The sequence below is a fragment of the Dendronephthya gigantea genome, unplaced genomic scaffold (genome assembly GCF_004324835.1).
Source record: "Dendronephthya gigantea isolate DGI-Jeju-01 unplaced genomic scaffold, DenGig_1.0 000035F, whole genome shotgun sequence".
NCBI lineage: Eukaryota > Metazoa > Cnidaria > Anthozoa > Malacalcyonacea > Nephtheidae > Dendronephthya > Dendronephthya gigantea.
Window position 1 is genome coordinate 624,620 of NW_021163045.1, and position 22,701 is coordinate 647,320.

The following is a 22,701-nucleotide window of genomic DNA, read 5'->3' on the forward strand; positions in this document are numbered from 1 at the left end:
GTTCTTTCTATGACGATGGTCTACCCTGGTTTTGGAATCATTCCAGCACGGTGCCTTTTTCTTGAAAACTATCATGTTGTATTTTATAGGTATTGGATGGGAATCATGATCAGGATGAAATTGTGACTCATTTTTTTGATACTCCAATACCACTTCAGAATAATGATGTTGATGTGGTGATTTGGCCACAGACGTGGGTAGTAGAGCCTTGTGTGAGATTTGAGCTAATCGCCTGTGGTAAGTTATTCGCACTGTTGGGGTGGGGGGAGGGTGTACCTGGAATTTGAAACTCGGAACTTAAACATTTTTCTAACACGGCATATCAGTTTAAGTAAAGGACCTCATAAGATTTTATCTCTTCTAACACCTCCCACTTCTGCGGGGTTCTGGCAAGGGTAGTGACGCCTGAACCACGGGCGCAGCCTTCCCCAGGCCCTTTTACTTACGGGGGCAGTCCAATGCTCTTCGCTACCATAATCAGCAATATAGATTGCCTTTTGGATCATGATTCTTAAATATGTGACTAAATATGTGTTTTAATCATGATGCCGGCTCTTCGCATTATGTGTACTGTATTCTGTGAATTTGCAAGTCTGTTTGAGAACCTCCCGTTCCGTGCGTTTGCCGAGGTAAAATGAATGTGAATGGGCCCCTCTAATTTAGAAGGTCGAATTTATTTAAACTAGGCGTTAAGGCAGTTTTCCCCTCAACCGTATCGTAGCGAAACGTAGCGTATCTCATTGTTTTAAAGTCATTAGTTCTGGTTGAATAGTCGGAAACAAAGAAATACGCTACGTTACGCTACGATACGGTTGAAGTGGAAAACAGGCCCTAGAATACACCCGTACAAAAAATACACCTTTCAATTTAAGTACAGCTTTTCATCATTACATTGTTAAAAAAATCTTTCAGATCAGCGCCCTACTTTGGGCCCAACTGATCTGTGAAGTGCACTGGAATGAGGTTCCGTTGTGTACATACCCTAAACTCCGGCCAATCTGGAATATTACTATCCACAATTAACACGTTCTGTTTAGATACACGCCCGAATCCATGTCTTTCAAATCCGTGTCAACATGGGGGAACGTGTAATAGAAATGGAGCCGGCGGATACACTTGTGCCTGTAACAATGGATTTAGTGGTTTTCACTGTGAAGTTTTCGGTAAGATCTCTTCGTGTTACGAATATTTGGATATGTTCTTTTTCATTTAGGGCAGTTGCGTGTAAGCTACGGGTATAAGGGTATGCGGGTACCAACAGGGAAAAGGTGGGAAATGAAGGACCCCATTGAATAGTGGAAATAGTCGGTAGCAAACATGTGAATTCTGACAGTAATGCGCAGTTATATTCCAACAAAGTCTCATGACTACCTTCATGAGTAGTTCTGCAGGCATGCGGGTTCCACCTGGAGGAAATTTCGCATTATCCGATTGTTGATATATTTTACAGCGTGCCCTACAACGTGGACGGAAATTCCTCACGAAGTTGTCCCTGCAGGCTTTGAAGATGGCTTTAGAACGTATTCACTGAGTGATGTCGGAGCATGGTGCTCGAAAAAAATAAATGACCCTTGGCTAGAAATAAATTTCGCTAGCGAAATACGTCTTTATGGATTTGGTTTTGGAACAGCCTCGAATATCTCCATCATGTCATATGCCAAGGTCGTCCAAGTTTCAACCCGCTTGGAAACTGGTGGTTGGCAGGAAATTAGAATCAATTCACAACTTGTAAGTTTGTATTTTTATTTGTTTGGCATCATCAGGAGGCTCTCTCTGGTTCTCACGTATCACCACTGAACTGTAAACCAACTGGAACGATAACTCAGGGGGGGGAAGCCATGTTGATTGAATGCTGTTTACCTTTTCTGAGTTATGAGGTAAAGTACTTGACGCCAACTGTTGAGCCGTATATGAAACTAAAGCTATTAAAAAGTTCCATTTCGTGTAGAAATTTCGATCTTAACTTAAAGGGAAGTATCTAAAAATATATTTGAAAATTTCCCGGTTTTTTGCCGGTTGGTAATTGTTTCTGTTTTTCTATACATTTCCTTTGTAGTCTAAGTGTTGAAATTTCCACATCAAATATAATTTTTCAATAGCTTTAATTTGACAGACAGCCCAACGTCTGGCGTCAAGTATTTCAGCTCAAAACTGAGACAATCACGCCATCCAAACACAGAAACCATGAAGTAATTGTTTTATAAAATAACAATAACTGATAACAATAACAATAACTAAGACTGTTCCCAGTTTGGTTTCCACAATCGAATTCTCCTTTGTGGTGAATTCTCCTTTGTTGGGTGGTAGCTACATCATCCAAAAATATTGTATTAAACAATAAACACTATTATTATACATTATAGTAGTAAAAACAATTTGATTAGCTAATAGTTGACAGATAAATCGCACAATCACGCAAAATTCAGTTATCCGCAAGTGAGCCTGCTGTATTCATTTGAATGTATTTATGTCTGAATAATTGATGTATTTTTGGATGTTGCTATTAAATAAGGTTTTTCATTCGTTAATACTATGTTTACTATTCTTGAAATGTATAATAAAACAAATATTGAATTCGGTTTTTGTGATGTGCAGAGTTATCAAGGTCGAGGTAAGCGGTATCAGCCGAGCCGAAGGCGAGGTTTACCTCGACCTTGATAACTCTGCATATCACAAAAACCTCATCCAATAATTGTTTATTATTCGTTTTATAATTCGTTTCATATTTTCAGACGTTACGTGGCCCACATAAACCTGGCGATGCGATCTACCATTACATCGAACCTCGTATAACGTCCGGGGTTAAATTACTGTTCCGATACTTTAGAGAGGATCCGAATTATGGCAAATGTGCTCGCGTTGACATCAAAGCCTGTCATTACGGTAAGAATTCGAAGTTTTGTCGGTAGGTGTTTATCTTGAAGTGAGGATTATTCCCAGGTGCATGCAATGATAACAAATTTGTACAGTTATAAAGGAGATTTTGTGCAATGAACTAGGAGGAATTTCGTTTTAAACTATAAAAACAAATCGGCATATTTGTTAACATTTTTCAGCCTAAATTGAAATACTTCATATAAAATGGTAAATATAAATGTAGCTACCTTTTTACCGGAAGTAGTGAAAATTTATGCATTCTGATTGGGTTACGGAAAATGTAAACAAACTTGCTGATTGGTCTAAGACGAAATTCGCCCTTGTTTGTGCAATGATAAAAGATATTTTGTGCCGTAAAAAAGAAATTTTTGTGCAGTACTTTGAGAGATTTTGTGCAATGATAAAAAAGCTTTTGTACTGTCATTAAATGCGATTTTTGCCTTGTATTAAGTATCGTATACTATACACATATTACTTGCAGTGCTGCGGTGTGATGAAATTTTTCAAACTTGGAAACGTTGTCTTGAAGATTAGACCGTTGACGGCTAGGGTTGTGCCAGATCGGTTGAACAAATGCCGAATACTGCTTTGGTTTTCATATTCGATGTAAAATGTTTGGCTTTCTACACTTGAAACAGTTGATTAAAAAGTAATTGTTTGAAAGCCTAGTTGAAAAACAAAATGTAATAAAATAAAATAAAATACAAACTAGGCGACAATACAATGTGGTTTCGTCAATTGACCTCTTCAATTGTGAATTTTTTTTCAAATTATGTAAATTAGAATTCTCATTTTTCGCTCTTTATACTACAAGTGGGAAGAACAAATGACTCCAGGCGCATGATAGCTCAGTCGAGGCGCCTCATGACGTTATGATCTCATATCAGCTGATTGGCAGGCAGTCAGGCAAGGAGTAAAGATATAATTTCTTTTCAGATTACTGTGCGGAAAATAAACCTTGCCAGAACGGAGGAACTTGCAAAGAAAGTGATGTACATAGCTTTCTTTGTCACTGTCCATGGAGTTTTGAAGGCCAGCGTTGTGAGCTTCGTAAGTATTTTGTTTGTTTTAAAGTTAAAATTATTTTATTCTTATACTGATAATTTGTCTGACACTTTGAGACAACTAAATTAGAATTTATCCAGTAAAGGTACCCAGGCACTGGGGCGGCAATTGAAATCGAACATAGTAGAATTGGTACGGTTGAAGTTTGGCTAACTATTTAATAGTTTAAAAATTAAAATTTCACCCGTACGATTCATCCGTACCTTACCAAAAATTGTGTGTAGTGTAATAAATACCGAAAACTTACCATTGCAGAAGGAAAGAATTAGTTGCGAATGCCTTATTTACCTGTTGCGAATGCCTTATTTCGTTTAGCATACTATCCAGAGAATTTTACGATGTCGACCGTGAAATAGAATGAAAAAATTCAATTTAAATGCACAGCTTTCGCTTCAGACCAATCAGCAAGTTTGTTTACATTTTCAGTAACCCAATCAGAGTGCATAAATTTTGATGTACAAAAAAGTACAATATATACCATTTTACATGAAGCATTTGAAATTTAGGCACTCTGATTGGCTTTTCCGAAAAAATGTAAACAAATATGGCGATTAGTTTAGAACGAAATTCCTCTTTGTTCTTCAGACCAGTGATTGGCGTTAAAACCGATATTTACTTAAATAAACATGCGCAATTCATTATACATATCAAAAATTTGACATGTCTGGAGCCCATAGCTATCAAATTTCCTTCCAGAATTGAATATATTTTGCCTCAAAAAACTGAAAATCTGCGTCGCGTTGGCAATTCGCGTTCGGAATCTTTATTGGCGCTAGTAGCATTAGTGGTAATGCCGGGCGGGCGCTAGAGATTGCAGGCGCCACCTCCCACCCGTTCGCCCGCAAGTATCATTTTAACATTACGGAGACACTGTGAAAACACCATTTGCGAAGGATGGTTGGATGATAGGCTATAATGAGTGTTTGCAATCTATCTATGTCGTATTCTAAAGGAATATTCTGCTTTCGTTGTAGCGACGAGATTAACTGGTTGTTTACCATCTTTGGGTGTGGCGAATCCTAATAGAATTCCAGATCATTCGATTTCTGCGGACCATTACAATATTAATTATGAAGGCAAAAAAGTTCGATTGAGTAATAAAGTAAGCGCCTGGTGCGCAGACGCGGGAGTAAGTGTGCCAACATTAAGAATAGGGTTTGGTGGTGTAACTTTGGTTATTGCCATTCATACCTTAGGATACGGGTCATCCTGGGTGACAGAATATAAAGTTCAAAACCCAACGAATTGGGAAAGTTTTGCAGGAAACTTCGATGCCACAACTGCTCGGGGACATTACTTTGACAAAAATATCCCCAAATGGGAGTTCATGTTGCAAGCAATTCAAAGCAACGTCGGCGGCGACAAATGCATGAGATTGGAATTATATGGAATAAACGAAGGTAAGCGAATATGTTTCGTACTTGTTTGATCGTAACTTACGGTCGTGCTTACGACAATAGAGAGCTTACGCAAACAGGACGGCGCCTTCGTAATGGCGTGTAAGAAATGGCGTTGCTGCCGCTTTTGCTAAAATGTGCATATATTATATATATGGTTAGCAAAGCGGAAGCAACGCTATCTACACACGCCATTACGAAGGTGCCGTCCTGTTTGCGTAAGCTCTCTAATAGCCGAATGAACAGACGGGAAACTCGTCTTGGAAGGGAAACTCTGGTGTGAGTCTGGTCACAGACGGGTTTCTCGTCCGAATTTTCCCGGCTAACTTTCCCGTCTATACAGACAGTTAAGTTGAACGGGCATCCCGTCTGGACAAGAAACTCGTCTTAAATCGCATTTATACACAGATGAAATATCCACACGATCATGGACAGAACAAGGCTAAGAGAAAATAAACAAAATTACTATCGTAATGATTACGATACCTTTTTTAGCATTACCCGACCCATCATACGTGTAAATTATCTATCCCTATTCATATTAGGACGGGTGGCGTTGGCCTACATGAATGAATTCGGCTAATTATGACAATGATGACAATCTCTCAAATAAAACAACTTTCTAATACTGCCATCTCTCTAATAAGGACACCTCTTTAATACTTACACCTCTGTAATAAGGACCCATTTGTAATACGAACATATCTTTTGAATAAGCAGTCTCTAATACGATCATCTTTTTTAAAAGGATACTACCAGCCTGTCTCTAATAAGAAAACTTTTCTGACATGTCTCCTAAACTTCTAGTATAGACATTTGTGTCTAACACAGACATTTCTCTATAATACAGACAGCTCGAATTAAGAAATGTTTCAATAAGAACATCTCGATAATACAGACACATCCTTACTGATTATAATTTCATCCACGGGCCGGAATTTCATCCACGGCTAATACAGACACATCCTTATTACGTGGAATATACTTGTTTTCCTCTTTTTTCGGCTTATAATTTCATCCACGGATTTGGGCGGCGGCTACATGAAGTAAGCGATCGTTAATTTCAGTGCCCCCTCTCCTCCCTCCCTTAGATATACCAATGCCCACTAGGTAAGTAAAATAGTACTTACACCTTGATGTTGTATTTATAGAAACTCTGAGTCAGTTTGTATTGGCAAATAACGCAGAAATACAACATAGTAGCTTTACCGCGAAGACCTTTCTTCCATCACACGAGCCACATAAAGCCAGGTGGAATGACTTAGGCTGGTGTAGTCGTTATAGCAACACGACTGACGAATATTTACAAATTGAACTGCCAAAATTTTACACGATTAACGTTCTTGCAACAAAAGGAGTGACCTCTCCCAACAGTTGGGTGAAATCGTTCTATCTGGATCACAGTTGGAATGGCGTAAATTGGCATCAGGTTAAAATTAACGGAATTCGAGTGAGTATAAACTACCTTTTATTTTTCTGCTTTCCTTCTTGTTTTATTCACTGATGTACGTTCATTTGTGCATTTTTTTGCTTGTTTGTTTTTGTAGGATATGTCTATTTTTCTGTCCGTCTGTTTTGTGTTTTTGTTTGCTTGTTTGTTTCTACGATTTGCCTGTTTTTGTGCCAGTCTGTCTGTTTGATTGTTTGTGCATTTTTTGCTTGTTTTTTGGTATGATTTGTCTTTTTCTTGTTGATTTGTTTGTTTGTTTCTATGATTTGCCTATTTTTGGTCTGTTTGTGTATTTGTTTTCTTGTTTCTTTCGCCAATTATTTCCCGTTCAAACAAACCCCAGGTGAACTGTAGCCTCTTAAAAACACCGTCAGTGTGACTCGTTTAAAGTTGTTTTTAATCTTTTAAGACTATCTCCGGAAATTACGACTTTAACACACCACAAGTTCACTTCTTTGGGCAATCATTCTCTACGAGGATGTTGAAGATTATTCCGCAAGAATGGCATATGTCGATCTGTATGCGAGTTGATTTCTTTGGCTGCCATTATGGTATGTCTCTTGTTCTATAACGGTGTATTTACAGTCGCGTTTACACTGTGTGCTTTGACCTGGCCTGGACCAGGTCTAGGCCTAGGTGTAGGACCAGGTCTAGACTTAGGTGTAGGACCAGGTCTAGACTTAGGTGTAGGACCAGGTAGGCCTAGGTGTAGGACCAGGTCTAGGCCTAGGTGTAGGACCAGGTCTAGGCCTAGGTGTAGGATCAGGTCTATAGGCCTAGGCGTAGGACCAGGTCTAGTTCTAGGTGTAGGACCAGGTCTAGGCTTAGGTGTAGGACTAGGTCTAGGCCTAGATGTGAACGTTATTTATCTGAAGGTGGCCTGGATCTTACCTGGAGCACGATTTTCGTAATGTGAACGGGATTAACCCAGTCCTGAAAAATTTTCAACTTAATAGTATAATCTGTATAGGATTCATAAGAGTGTTACAACTTTTTGGCATATTCGGGGTCTTTTCCGAGTATTTTGTCAATTATCTTGGCTACGCGATACCATCAACAAGAAAGACAGTGTGAACCTGGTACATATTATCCAGACTCGTCCTAGACCCGCTCCAGGCCAGATCTAGGCCTCTAGTGTAAACGCAGCTTATATGAAGGTGCGCCAGTCCAGCCAGCGTGAAATAATTAGTATCTTTCCCAATTTACTGTTGCTCTAGTATATGAAATGAAAACCCAGTTATATAACTCTATAAAGACTGAAATATATAAGCGTACGGGTCTAAAACGTTTTGGGATGCAGGCATTCGAGCATTGCCCTCGAATTACAAAGTCACGAGTAAATAAAATATCACACCAAAAATTGCCCGAGTTTCTGCATGTGGAATCCCATAAAAATTGCCGAGTTTTAGAGAGCCGCCTAAGTAAATTATTATTACTATTCTCTTGCTGTTTTTGGTAATTGATGTGTTGCGGTTTTCAGTCGACTCTTAAATAATATTTTTGTTTTAAATGTAGATCCATGTGAAAATTGTAATAAAAACACCACCTACTGTAATGAATCGTCAACGTGGACTTGCAAATGTAAAGAAGGCTTTGAAGACGTTTCTGGTATCTGCAAAGGTAGTGTATATACGTCCGCCGCAACCAAAACTTAAACTAAACCTAACTAAATTCGTTCAAAACTGTGGTACTTTTGAGTGTCATTTCATCATTTCGGCACAAAAAACCTGTATATGTATACCAATATCTCCTGAGCGTGGTTGCTCTGGAAAGAAACACATTCAGACACCACCAATCAGCGTGAAGTAATTTCGCTCTGAATTAAGTATAAATTGGCCTTCTGCATTATTGACTAATCACATGCGAGTAACTTTCCTATACATTATTTTCTTTTGCTACATTTTTAGTAGACGTTTTTGCAGATGCGTGTGAAGGTTGCGATAAAAATACAGCCTGCTGTAATATATTTATATCCTGAACTTACACAATCCTTAAAACTTTTACTTCTTTAAACGAATTTAGATTTTGAAGCTCTTATTTTCTTTGTGCTCGTTCATGGTTAAATTTTATCAAAACGTTTTTACAGTTAGACAAGCCCGGAGATGCTAAGATATTTTTGATCAAATGATCGTTTTCTGAGCGTTTTAAAATCTAGCTTTTTTTTTCCTGATACATACTGTATATTTAACAATGATACTGCGAGCTCGAGTTGTATATATGGCCTGATAGCTATGGCTGGAGAGCAAGTGTAGTGCATGTGTTGTCACAGAGTATAGGCTTTTGCTGTCATCGCATAATGTCGGTGTTTTAGTTAAGTAAAGACTTTTCGCGATTTTTTAGAGAAAGCAAAAAGCAGTTCAGTTCATCCAACTGCTACCGTTTCCAGTCGTGGTCAAACAGGATCTAGTGCTGCTGGTATATCAGGATCCCGGAGTGATGGTAAAAATAATATATAGTATATAGAAGAATATGTATAAAGTATTGCTCACCAAAAATCGTCCATACAGTCTGTTTCATCCGTATAGGAAAATCGCATTGTGAAATTCATGTATAATTTTCTAAATTTCAAACATTTCGCAGTATAAAGTCGCCATAAAATCTCATGAATTAAGAGTCGCTATATGCGCCTTAAAGTCTTGTGAATTAGTAATTCATATATTAACTTTGATACAACTAATCTTAATTAGTATTCATAACTTTGTTACACACATTCCCTAATATGCATTTTGCTCTTATTCATTTCACGAGCACGTTAAAATACTCGCGGTGGATCTGTATGGGGTTTACAATGGCTAGTCCTGCGCACTCGCTGCTTGGCCGCTCGTATTTTAACTAGTAGTAATCATTCTTAAACGGATGAAACAGACTGTAGCGGGGCTATTTTTGGTAAGCAATGCTTTTTATATTTGCTCTATCTATATGGTATTGAGCAATCTCCAGTATTTCGTAAACCAAACGACATTTCGTTTTGAACTATAATCGGAAAATTTGTTCAGGCAAATTTGTTTATACTTCATGTAAAATAGTGAATACTGTACCGTTATGCTGGGTAGTGAATGTTTATGCATTCTGATTGGGTTACTGAAAATTATAAAAAATTCGCTGAATGTTCAAAAACGAATGGAACAAGGAGGAAAATTAATTATACTAAAATTATTACAATCGCAAAGTTTAGTTGCGAAATTTTGTAGATCGCGAAAAATATAGCTATAGGAAGACCGCACGTTTGTATTACGTGCGGTCAAGTGTTAACTAGTATGTAGTGAAATAATATAGGCTTTTGCATCATCGTGATGCTGGTGTTTTAGTTTAATAAAAACTTTTTTCGATTTTTTTAGAGGGAAGATTAAGCAGTCCAGTTATCCCAACAGCTACCGTTGTTTCCGACGATAATCAAAGACGATCTCGTGCTAGTGAAGAAGACCCTTCTTCAGCGGTAGACCCTACCGTAGACCCTACCGCTGCACAATTGCATCCCACAATTTCCCCCCAACCATCACCCGCTACCGCTGCACAATTGCATCCCACAATTTCCCCCGAACCATCACCAACTGTAATTCCCACACCACAACCCACCGCCCAAGCGGAGCCAGGCACAATTGCCCCGCCTGGAACAGCCACCAAGACTTCGTCCGTAGCACCTGGTACGTTTGAATACATATTTCTATTTTCTAACATTTTGTTTTATTTGCGTTCACGCTTTATGTGTACACCAAACTGAGGCTATTAAAAACTGATTTACGGTGTAAAAATTTCAGGGTTTTTAGCCTGAGAAATATTCTGGGAACACAAAAACAAGTACCCATTTGGCCAAACGACGGCTAATCATTGGCTATTTTTCCTGTAGCTTTTGAGTGTGTTCCATGTATAGTTTTTTGCACCAGTGAACTGTGATAAAAACTGGACCGCTAACTTGACTAACTAAGGCAAATTTGAAGGTAGTTTTTCTAAGGAGGAGTTTTTCAACGTTTGGAACAGACGTATAAAGTAATTAACTAGGAATGTTTAGAACGGAGTCAAAAACACAATTTTTTCTTCAATTATTTGCTTCAACCAATTATATCGCTGGACTATAGGAGTTTGCGTTCCAAATTTTATTACATTTCACTGATTCGCACAAATTCTTCATCGCCCCCCCTCCTCAATGGAGTAAACAGTAGAATGAAGCTTATTTTGTATTTCAGTGGACGGAGGGTATACGGAATGGGGAAATTGGTCAGCTTGTTCGGTTACGTGTGGCACAGGGGAGTTGGTACGCCGTCGAGAATGCAGCAATCCAGCCCCAGCCCATGGTGGAAAGGATTGCGAGGAACCTTTAAAAGAGACCAAGGAGTGTTCTGCATCTGTGATGTGTTCAGGTTAGCAAATAGAGGGTTAAGAGTAAAAATTTTAAGAGTGGAGAGTTTGGAGTGAAGGTTAAGAAGAGTAGAGAGAATGAATGTCGCTTGGTAAAAACTAATATTTTCCTCCCATCGTCAAACTGCGTTTAGTGTGTGTTGACCAAAGGTTAGAAGACTGATATTTCATAGATAGTAATGAGACAGGATGGCGCATTCATTTAACCTGCTCAAATTTACAGAAATCGCAAATTTTGAGTGTCAAGATTGCTGCAAATCTTCTTTAGGAATATTATGTAAGAAAATCTATCCAACCCATACATGCTGGTACACAACACCTCATTCTGTTTCAGGGGATATTGGTTTTGGGGAATGGTCTGCCTGGAGCTCCTGCAGTGTGACCTGTGGACCTGGCAAAAAGACGCGTGCTAGAAAATGTTCAATGGCCGACCCAGGGGACTCCTTTTGTAAGGGAGACACAAACGAAACCGCAGATTGTAATGATGCCCATTGCCCCGGTATGATACTGTAGTAAACGTTTTACCAGCGTGCGAAGCAAGTCCATAACAAAAATAATAACAGTGACAACAACAATAACAATAATAACCACAGAATGATAATAACCGCAACGACGACAATGATAACTACAAGAACGAAAACAACAACAATGCCAAACACAACATTAACCACAATAACAACAACCGCAATAATAACAAAAACAAGAACAATAATAGCCACAACAACAACAAGAACCACAACAACAATGATCACAACAACAATAATAACAACAACAACAATAACAACAACAACAATAACAACAACAACAATAACCGTGGCAACAACAATAATAATCACAACTTACAACAATAATAACCATGACAACAGCCACAGCAATAACAAAAGCATCAATAACCACAACGACAATGTTCTTTGTTTCTTCATAGTGGACGGAGGATTTTCAGACTGGACAGCGTGGAGTTCGTGTTCTAAGACCTGTGGTACTGGCCTGGAAAAAACGATGCGTTCTTGTAATAATCCAACCCCACAACATGGAGGGAAAATATGCGTTGGGGAAGAGCAGTTGATTCGGGAATGTGAAATGGCAACATGTCAAGGTTTGTTTGAAAGACATAATACTTTGTTTCAAAACATGTCGTAACGTTTTAGTTTGAAAGTGGAATAATGATCTAAAATCTGTAATGTTTAAACGTAAACATACGCGTGAAATAGTTCACACTTTCTTCTTGAAGGCAAATGGTGAAAGAGCACGACAAAAATTAGTAAAATTCGTAAAATTTTGTTGCGAAAATTTATAATGTGTAAAAACTCCAGCTGTGCGATATTTAAGGCAGCACCCTCCATTCCCCAAAGCACCTCTTTGCCCTTTCCCCAACCTGACATTTCCACCAATTCATTTCTATTGGCGCACCAATTCAATGTTACGAATAGCACATTTACTGTATAGGTGATGATAGCTACACAGATTGGTCAAGCTGGACGCCCTGCAGTGTTACCTGTGGTCCTGGGACCAAGTCAAAAACGCGTCATTGTCTTGATAAAAGTGGTAGCGGCTGTACTGGCCCTGCTTCGGAAACTCTGCAATGCCTGATGCCACATTGCCCAGGTACAGCACCTGCTTTGAGAATAGGGACTTTAGGATTACACAACGAACAACGGGCACGGGCTATCGTTAAGACCTTGTTTTCAAAGTGCTTAAACTAAGACAAACAGTCAGGGAAACAAAATTTGAATATTCCTAATGGTATAATCTACACCTGCGGCTTTGAGTACGACATAATAAGCGTATTATTCTGTCGTAGCAGTGGAATAAAGAACGTAACGAAACTGATCATTTGCAACTGACCGTTAGTTGTGGAGAATTGCTTTGGTAGCAAGGGAAGAGTCTGTAAAGGTTTGAAACTTACAAAAAACGAGGCTTCTGCGTATAAAATCATCCGGGATAAATTTGAAATGACAAGTATTTAGTATTCGCAAGCAGTGGTCAAAAACAATTCAACGTAACCGTTGTCGGTAGTCCAGTGTCATGCCACATCTTAAAGTCCCTAATATCGTATACTCTCAAGTATGCGTTCATCATAAAAGTGTTCTTCAACGAAAAATTCCCTTCTCCTCCTCATGCAAAAATCTATCCTCCGGCAATTATCCCCAGGTTACTCCCCTGCATGACGTGGTAGTTATCGCGAAGAATTTTTTTTGTAGTTCATGGAAACTTCACGGAATGGACCGAGTGGTCAAGATGCTTAGTACCTTGCGGCTCAGGCGTTATTCATCGAACACGAGAATGCACCAATCCGGAGCCGGCTTATAATGGAAGCGATTGTTCAGGCTTAGACAAGGAAGATCAATTTTGCTCTGTGCCAACTATTTGTTCAGGTATGTACTCAATTTAAACTTGCTTCTAATTCATGTTTGTATGAAAAAACCCCAACAAAGCGCAATTCTAACGACCCACATATAAGTTTTGTTTTGTTCTGAACGAATTTTATATTTGTCTCGATTATAGATGAATCTGGGTTTACAATCTGGTCCCAGTGGTCTGCATGTGACTCCCAATGTTCACTCGGTGAGAGTGTTCGCAGGAGAGAGTGCACGGACGAGACCAAGGTTACTTGTAATGGAACATCTTACCAGAATATCAGTTGTGATTCCGGACCATGTCCTGGTAAGACACGACTAATGATTTTTGTCTTGAGGTCTGCTCACTTGATCCAATCTCGTCGGATCCATTTTACTTCTGATGTATGCAATGTAGTACTGCATTGGCGTTACTTGATTGGCTGTCTATATACATTGCAAGTCAACAAACTATAAAACATCCATCAGAAGTGAATTGGATCAGACAAAATTAGATCCTCCGAACAGACCATTACTATCTACTAGGGAAGGAACGCCAGCTTTTGAAAGCCTGATCAGCGCTAACTATCATATCGGTTCAATTTCTGCTGGTTATGTATTAATGGTACCCGTTCTGTTAGGATTTCAGAAAATAGAATCTCCATTCGACCAGGGAGGATTTGTGAAACCTTTGCAACTAAATAATAAAATGCTATAAAGTTTGATTTATAAATTTGCACTAACCCAGGTTAAGCTAACTGGCTCATAACCACTACCTATAACACTTACGAATTATCGATTGCTTCCAGTTGATGGTAATTATACAGAGTGGTTGTCGTGGTCATCTTGTAGTGGATTCTGTGGTTCTGGTCTTCAAAATCGTTTGAGAACCTGTACTAACCCTGAGCCTGCATATAACGGGGCTGGATGTTCTGGGGCAAGCTCAGATGTGCAGGATTGTCAGCATACCACTCCCTGCTCAGGTGTGTTGGTGTCATTGTTGTTTTAAAGTAGGCTACGTGTGAGTTTAGAAACTTGCATTAGAACTTGAAAATCGAAATACCATCGCATTTTAATTCAAAGTTTGCAAACAAATATACATTTTAATATTCCTTACACCTTCTGCACTTCCCCCATACCATGGCTGGCCCACCCGCCCTAAATTGATTACTCTCTCTTCTTGTTTTTTTGGCAACCAAAGCTTGCGGTTTTATTCATTGGTTTTTTTTTTAACTTTCCTCTTCTTGCCTAAATCCAAAACTCAAAAGAAAGGAGGCGGAGTATATGCTTAAAAATTAATATTCTGAAGATTTTGTGGATGAATTTCCACATTTCATTTTTCAGGTGAAGCAGGTTACGATAAATGGTCACAGTGGACACTATGTACTCAAACTTGTGGTAAAGGTGCGCATATCAGAACAAGAAAGTGTAAAAGCGGTTCGGATCCCAGCCTATGTACCGCAGAATCCAGTCAAAGTAAACCATGTGACAAAGGGCTATGCCCAGGTAGGGCATTGTTAAATGCTTTCATTTAAAACATGTTCTAGGTTATGTATTTTCATTAGCTATTTCCATGAGCTTTTGAAAGCAACATATAACCAAAATATAGATTTGAATAAATACAGATTGTTTATAAAATTTATTCGCTTAAAATACCAATTGTTTTGTCTGTATCAAATGTAACGTTATATTTGCTGTCTGGATTAGTCATTTGATCATATCTCTTGGCAAATTCGTTGCAAATCGCCATTAAATTCGGGCAAAATGCACACAATGTGACTGGGACTATAACATCACAATGACTTCACTTCCATGTATACCTGGGCCATATTTTTTGAAATATTATAGAAAAAAATTACAAAATATTTGTTCATATTGAAGTGGTGACATACCGATCGCAACAGTAATTTTGCGTATTCAAATAGGCAATGTTTGTTGTGTTAAATAAATTAAGTGAAGACTGGCCTTACTTTTGATGCGTTTTGTTGCCTGCATGTGGTACTATGTTTGTCATCATAGGTATAATTGTCTGCAAGCAACATGTCTATAGTAACAAGTATTTTTTTAGAAAGAAAATCTCATATTAAACACTCTAACATTTGCAAAGGAATATCTCTTATCTGCATTTTATCATTTTCAAATTTCGAATTTCTTAAACGAGTTTTCTAACCATAAGTCTTTTGAAGGCTAAAGCAAAATGAAAGCACAAATCTTGACTTCACCCTCTAGTACATGGTAATTGGGCGGCGTGGTCGAAGTGGGGTTCCTGCAGTGCGTCCTGTGGTTCTGGAGTAAAAGAACGATCTCGTACTTGTACCAATCCCGTACCATCCTATGGAGGCCTGGACTGCTTTGAAAATTCTCATGACTACTCTGATTGTGTTATGCCAGTGGATTGCCCAGGTTTGTTTTTTAAGAGAAATCTTTATGAAACCACACAAGACAGTTGCCAAAATGACTACACCAGTAACACGACTATCATGATCATGTTATATTTCCATTTCAATACCTTAATATCATTACCTTTTTTGTTTAGCTTGCAAATCTAAACGTTTTTAATAACAGAAGGCTTCCTTTGCAGGTGACGACGAGTTTTCGAAGTGGAGTAACTGGGGATCATGTAGTGTTTCATGTGGCGAAGGAAGACAGAACAGAACACGTTTTTGCACCGTTGTACCTAATTATCCACCACAGGAAGAACCATACTGCACCGAACCCACAGGACAAAGCATAAAGTGTTATAATGAACCATGCATAGGTACGAAATTTTTACGAAACGAAAAAATTTACCGTTCGAAATAACATAAAAACTAAACAAAAATAAAAAAGTGTCGTTTCTCTGCTTCCGTTTTTAGTGCGTAAAAACAGCATTGATTTCTCTATAATTCGCGAGATTTAAGCTTTTATTTGATGAACATCAAAAGATTATTCACTTTCCTAACGCTTGTTTGCTCAGTGTTAAATGAAATTAACGAAAACTCCACTTTATGCAGAAAATTTTATGCCGGAAGCTAAAAGGGAATGCGAAAATAGGTACCGTTAGGTATAAGTGTAATTTAACCTACTTTTTTGCGGTATGATCCAATATTTCAAAAGCTGACCTTCTGTGTCTTTCTTCACTAATGAAACTGTCAGGCTTCTAATGCCAATGTTTCTTGCAGTGAACGGCGGCTTTACTCCGTGGACAGATTGGTCAGCCTGTACGACGTCATGTGGATTTGGAACACGTTCCAGATATCGCAATTGTACCAATCCTCCACCATTGTTTGGAGGGAGCGATTGTCTGGGACCACTCTACGAGATGAAAGAATGTGAGAATGCAGCCAATTGTCCAGGTAAGGGCTCTTTATGTTTAAGATTATGGGAGGGGGTGGTAAATTTCAAGGTAGTTTTTTGTATTCTTTTTTTCATTTATGTTTTGGAACAAGCAAATGACGGGGGTCTCAAAATCGTATACACCTATCACTGCGGGTCCATTGTAAATTACTAAATAGGATTAATGTCTCTGTGTAGATGATGCGGATTTCTCCACCTGGACCAGCTGGGTTGCTTGCTCGTCTGGGTGTGAGGGTGTGATGCACAAAACACGGGAATGTATCCTGCAGGACAAAAGTTCCTGTCAGAGTCTTACTAACGTCACGATGAGCTGTGAAACACAACTTTGCCCAGGTAAAAGAGTTATGCATCCATTTCGTTTGTCTTTCCGATTTAAGCTGAAATAATTGACCTTAAACATTGTGATGTATAGACTTTATAAAAAACCCCGCTGTGACGTAGATTGCGGACAAAACACGTAACTTATTGGCCAACTGAGGAATTAGGATATATACATGGATATAATAGTAAGCCTTGGTGGTTGCGTCTGGTATTTTCAGCACGCAAGCGCCGTTAAAACTTTATTACGTACCAACCTTGACGTCCACTTATTCTCAATTAACTGCACTTTTAGCAATACTGCAGATGAACAACTTGCTCAGATAACATATTCTTCAGATTTATCAGATTTAACATACGCTTACTACTGTAAAATGCATCAAAATTTTAGTGTAATTAACGAATAAAATGCGAGTAAAAGTTCATTTCTATAATAACTACCAACATCTAGCAACAAGTGCCCATATCTATCAACAACTATCAACATTTATTAACAACTACCCATATCTATCAGCAACTACTTCCATCTCACAACAACTACCTCCAATTTCATACAATTATCTACTTCTCTGTCAATAACAATCAACAGTTGTCTCCATCGCTTATTTGCATTTTGCAGTGAACGGAGGTTGGTCCATGTGGACTGATTGGTCTCTGTGCAGTAAAACATGCGGTCACCAGCAAGAAGTTAGAACCAGAGTTTGTAACAATCCAGTTCAGAGAAACGGTGGAAGTTATTGCATAGGTCATAATATTGAAGTGATGCCTTGCAATGAATACGATTACGTCGAATGTCCAGGTATGTCCAGGTACCAGATTCACTTGACAATGCATACCAAAATTTTCCGATTGTCATTTTGTAGCTTTTGTTCTCCAGTTTGCAACTCGTATAACCTACATTTCAGATCATAAGTAGATCAAATTTTATCGCATCCAATTCACTTCTGACGTATGGAATGTATTGGAATATTGATAAAACAGTACCGTATTAGCTTTAGTTTGTTTGCTGCTTATATACATTGCAAGTGAAAAGAGTATAAAACATCCATCAGAAGGGAATTGTATCCAACAAATTGAATCGTGTGAACAGACTTTAAGACAACCAAAGGTTTTGGCACATGTTCACTGTGAAGTTGTTTTCCTTTTAGATCCTCCCCCGGCCGAGTGGTCGGATTGGACGTGGTGGACCCCCTGTACAGAAGCATGTGGGGGAGGACATCAGAGCCGCTACAGGTTATGTAATAACCCGCCACCAGGCCCCGGCGCTCCGGAATGCAAAGGGGATGGAAGACAATCACAAGATTGCAATATCCATCCTTGTCCAGGTAAGATCAGGAGAATTCCAACTGTCGTGTGTATCAATCTCTTTATTTTATACTTATTTGGCAGCTGATGAGCTCTTCCTACACCAGAACACTGTGTAGAAAGTGTACAAACAGTGTACAAAATCACGATTTACTGATGTTATGAATGGTTTGAATTTGAATAAATTATTGATGTTTTTTAGTTCATGGAAACTATAACGAGTGGTCATCTTGGACAACTTGTACCAAGGAGTGTGGAAACGGAACTCGAGTGCGAGGCAGATCATGTAACAATCCAAGTCCAGCTCATGGTGGTTCACCGTGTGAAGGACCGGGCCATGACTTAAACTACTGCAACACACATCATTGTCCTAGTAAGTGGCTTAGCCATGCACTCAAGGGCGTGGTGACCAGGGGTGTGGGGGAGGGGTGTGTTGACCAGAGTGTTGGGGAGGGATGTAACTTCCCCAAACATTCAAAATAATAAAAAGTTAAATAATAATAAAAGTTAATAATATCTTCAAATATGCCACATGTACTGGTTTATTTCCAAATATTCTTATTCAAACGGCCTGGACATGTAATGTTTATATTTATCGTAGTTCACGGAGGTTATACAGACTGGAGTCCCTGGATGTTCTGTAACAAACCTTGTGGAACTGGTACCTCGGATAGAAAACGTTCTTGTACCAACCCAACTCCAATGTATGGTGGAAAGAACTGCACTGGTCCTTCCTATGAGGCCAATAATTGCAACACGTCACCTTGTTCGCGTAAGTCAGTGTATTATAAGACTTTCTGCAGAAAATGATTTCTTAATATAAACCTCTGAGACGGCCAAAAACGTCTCACATCTATCTTTCCTGGGCAAATCTGTCTCTTGCTCATCTCGGGCAAAAACGAAACTAAACGTTATCTTCAAACGAACTTAGGCATAAAACGCAAGAAGTATTTGACTTAAAAATAATCCAATTGGGTAAAAAGAAGAGTAAATAAAGTGCAAATGAATTTTCACCCACTAAACGCTAAGCTCTGTGTTTTTGCTTCGCCCTTTTAGCCGCTAACATTCTTTTGGACGTGACCTTCGACAGCGTAACGATGACTGAATATAACAGTGACGTGACCTCATTCGAGAACTCTGTGAAGGGAATGGTGAGTGTGCACATTCACGAACCTGCAAACTAATGACAAATTCGAGACCATGAGATAGGATTTAAAAATTTCTGAATTTGCTATGGCTTGAAGCAAAATTTTCTCAAATTGGTAAATTTAATGTTGCAACGAGGTTTACATTGCGCCATGGGCCCGTTTTTCGCTGGGCGATTTTATGTCAGCCGTCTGGCTGGCATATGCATCGCATGTTTATTGAATACGACAAAATCGGTCCAACAAATCTCAGTGGGTGTAAACATACAGAACTCAGCTCGATTTGAGGTCGCCTGCTTTCACCCTTCCTCGACTGTTCCGTTCCATCGATGAGAAAATGAGACAATAACTAACAACGTCCATTATTTACAGATCAATTCTGTGTACGAGACATTTCCTCCAGCGATCACTTTCACTTTGTGCAGGTAAGGAGGCAAATATTTTCATCTCGTTAAAGTCGATGAAATAATTGCAAATAAATAAGATTATCATTCACTTTATCGTATTCTCAATTTTGATTGGTTAATTTACCTGCAGTTAACTGCATGCAAATAATACTCTGAGCATGCGCATTTGTTAAAAACGTTGCTCAACTGCGAAAATACTCTGAGCATGCGCATTGGCTTCCATTTTGTAAACAATAATGGCGAATTTTCGGAAAATGAGTTGTATTGCTCGAAAAAAAGGCGTAAAATACCAGAAAATAATAAGATTAGTGAATGATAAAGCAATCATTAAACTCAGTTTTCGCAAAATATCTTGATTTGTCGTTGGCTCGCAGATCAATTATTTGCCTTTGCCTTCGGCATCGACAAATAATTGGATCTGCTCGCCACCGACAAATCACATTATTTTGCTCGACCTCGTCCAATATTTGATTTATGAGAGTATAGAAAAATACAGATTTGTTGGTTCTAAAAGGATCATCCCATTGTGTGAAGTGTCTAGACTGATTTCAGTGACACATGGCATTATACATCACGCTACCACATTCGACTACCTTAACTTGTTTTAAATTTTCTACGGATGTCCCACGATCATTGTCGTTTATTTCAGCGCGGGAGGGGGGAATAAAGTGAAATGCAAATTGGATCTGGGCTATCAGTCGCTTGCCGGTGATGAGCTGGTTGTTCTCCAAGATAAACTGCTGGATTCAGCAACGGAAACAGTTCTACACAGCATGACCTCAACAAATGGTAAGTCTCTGGACTGTTCATAATTAATTGCTAATAATAATAATTAATAATTAATAATAATTAATTGCTACTGAGTAATTGCAGCCATGTTGAATCACCCAATATAATACGCAAAAAAACTCCGTGACCAGCAGCTACCAATAAATTCAGAAGCCATGGATCTTAAACCAATCAGAATAGATGAAATCTGTTGTTATCTGGTCATTTTTGCTAATTATGTGTACTGCAGTCAAAAGAGCTGCTATTCCATTCAATGTTTGCTAATACAATAATGCACGATTCATGATCTTTTAGTATTTTCGTCGCCACTTGTTCTCCAAGCAACTCCTTTGAATTCAACTAGCATAAGAGCGGAATGGCCAGCTTTACCAAGCTCAGCTGAAACATCGAGCACGTCGACTCTCACTGGATACGTATTGTTCTATAAAGAAACGGCAGCAAAACCGTACCAGAAAATCGGCGTAGATCCTTCCGAGCTTTCGAAAACTTTGGTGGAGCTCAAGAAATTCACCGAATATCGAATGGTGATTTGCCCGTATTCTGAGAAAGGAAATGGTATTCCGAGCGCACCTGTCACAAAAACTACACTGGAAGATGGTACGGCCTGGTTTTTAATTAATGCATCATTCCTCAAATGCTTGAAGAATGTCGTGTTTCTGAAACGGGGTGGGCATAAATTGTCAGGATATAGAATAGTATTTCACGCTACCTATTCTTTCCTATGCATCTTAGAATGAGTGAAATTTCGAATTTCATTAAAGAATTTGGGAAAATGTCGCATATATAGCACACCAAATTTTGTTTTGAAACCATTGGGGAGTTATTTTTAAAGCGAGTAACATATGTATACAAATTTTGTACAGTTTGCACATTTTAAAATGTTCCATTGGATGTTCCATTGTCTTTCGCTGACAATATATAATTACAGTTACAAACATCTGTTTTCAGTTCCAAGTGTGGCACCGAAAATATTGAACATTTCGTCTCCAACATCTCAATCGTTAAATTTATCCTGGACCACAGTGAGCTCGGAATATTGGAACGGCATTCAACGAGGCTACTGCGTGAGATATAAAGCAAGAGGAGCATCAACCAGTAACACTCATAATGTCACCGACGTTGAACAACTGCAGACCGTTCTTACTGGTTTGGATCATTTTACGAAGTATTATGTCTACGTGTCTGCCAAAACAACGCCCGGATGTGGAGAAGAAGCTAGTACGAGTTTTGTCACCTTGGAGTATGGTATGTCGTCATCTATCATTTCATCACCCATTATCTTTTTATCACCCATCATCCATCTGTCAGCCTGTGTTCGTGTGTCTGTCTGTCTTTGTAATTATAATTGCTTATTTTGCAGTACGTGGAGTGCGTTAAGTGCGGTATACGACATTGGTTTGTGATATAGCTTTTTATCCCAAATAGTACCGAGTGAACCCCCCCAGAATGTGAATGCAACAGCTATGACGTCCACAGTTGGCGTGCTTGTCACATGGGACGAAGTGAGGCCTGATGCAAGACGTGGGATCATAAAAGGATACAAGGTGTCATACGGGATTGCTGGTGAGGTGGTAAAATGGATAAATGTGGATGGCGCCGATAGTAGAAAAGTGAATATCACCGGCCTGAAGTTCCTTACTGAATATCAAGTCAAAGTTCTGGCCTATACGAGTGTTGGAGATGGCCCGGAATGTACAGCGATATCCATCACTACAGAAGAGTCAAGTGAGTAGTCAGTCTGTCCATCTGTTTGTCATGTCTTTTGAATGAGTCAACTTGAATATTATGCGCTGAATATGTAGTTGTTCGTTTGTGTGTCTAGCCGTCCGTTTTGTATTTGTCTGTATGTCTGTTTACCAGCCGTCTTGGCGTTTGTTTGCTTGTTTGCTAGTTTGTTAGTTTGTTTGTTTGTTTGCCTGC

The 22,701-nt window shown here is 38.9% G+C and overlaps 1 protein-coding gene across 3 annotated transcripts in view; it reads left to right on the forward strand.

Moving 5' to 3' along the window:
* Positions 1-22,701, forward strand: part of LOC114525803 — a 231,355-nt gene that overhangs the window by 5,258 nt on the left and 203,396 nt on the right. For 2 of the 3 annotated variants that reach the window (XM_028547234.1, XM_028547231.1), the window contains exons 4-36: positions 90-237; positions 1,038-1,163; positions 1,451-1,728; positions 2,733-2,883; positions 3,814-3,927; positions 4,917-5,342; positions 6,491-6,789; positions 7,199-7,340; positions 8,305-8,409; positions 9,130-9,228; positions 10,128-10,433; positions 10,974-11,147; positions 11,480-11,644; positions 12,071-12,241; positions 12,592-12,750; positions 13,347-13,520; positions 13,651-13,809; positions 14,291-14,464; positions 14,826-14,987; positions 15,711-15,884; positions 16,063-16,239; positions 16,643-16,816; positions 16,995-17,150; positions 17,755-17,934; positions 18,284-18,460; positions 18,643-18,813; positions 19,042-19,212; positions 19,497-19,591; positions 19,958-20,010; positions 20,642-20,781; positions 21,076-21,378; positions 21,730-22,026; positions 22,207-22,506. In XM_028547234.1, the coding sequence (XP_028403035.1) occupies positions 90-237; positions 1,038-1,163; positions 1,451-1,728; positions 2,733-2,883; positions 3,814-3,927; positions 4,917-5,342; positions 6,491-6,789; positions 7,199-7,340; positions 8,305-8,409; positions 9,130-9,228; positions 10,128-10,433; positions 10,974-11,147; positions 11,480-11,644; positions 12,071-12,241; positions 12,592-12,750; positions 13,347-13,520; positions 13,651-13,809; positions 14,291-14,464; positions 14,826-14,987; positions 15,711-15,884; positions 16,063-16,239; positions 16,643-16,816; positions 16,995-17,150; positions 17,755-17,934; positions 18,284-18,460; positions 18,643-18,813; positions 19,042-19,212; positions 19,497-19,591; positions 19,958-20,010; positions 20,642-20,781; positions 21,076-21,378; positions 21,730-22,026; positions 22,207-22,506 (6,100 nt within the window). The remainder of the gene's footprint in view (positions 1-89; positions 238-1,037; positions 1,164-1,450; positions 1,729-2,732; positions 2,884-3,813; positions 3,928-4,916; positions 5,343-6,490; positions 6,790-7,198; positions 7,341-8,304; positions 8,410-9,129; positions 9,229-10,127; positions 10,434-10,973; positions 11,148-11,479; positions 11,645-12,070; positions 12,242-12,591; positions 12,751-13,346; positions 13,521-13,650; positions 13,810-14,290; positions 14,465-14,825; positions 14,988-15,710; positions 15,885-16,062; positions 16,240-16,642; positions 16,817-16,994; positions 17,151-17,754; positions 17,935-18,283; positions 18,461-18,642; positions 18,814-19,041; positions 19,213-19,496; positions 19,592-19,957; positions 20,011-20,641; positions 20,782-21,075; positions 21,379-21,729; positions 22,027-22,206; positions 22,507-22,701) is intronic. The other variant, XM_028547232.1, reaches the window with a different exon arrangement.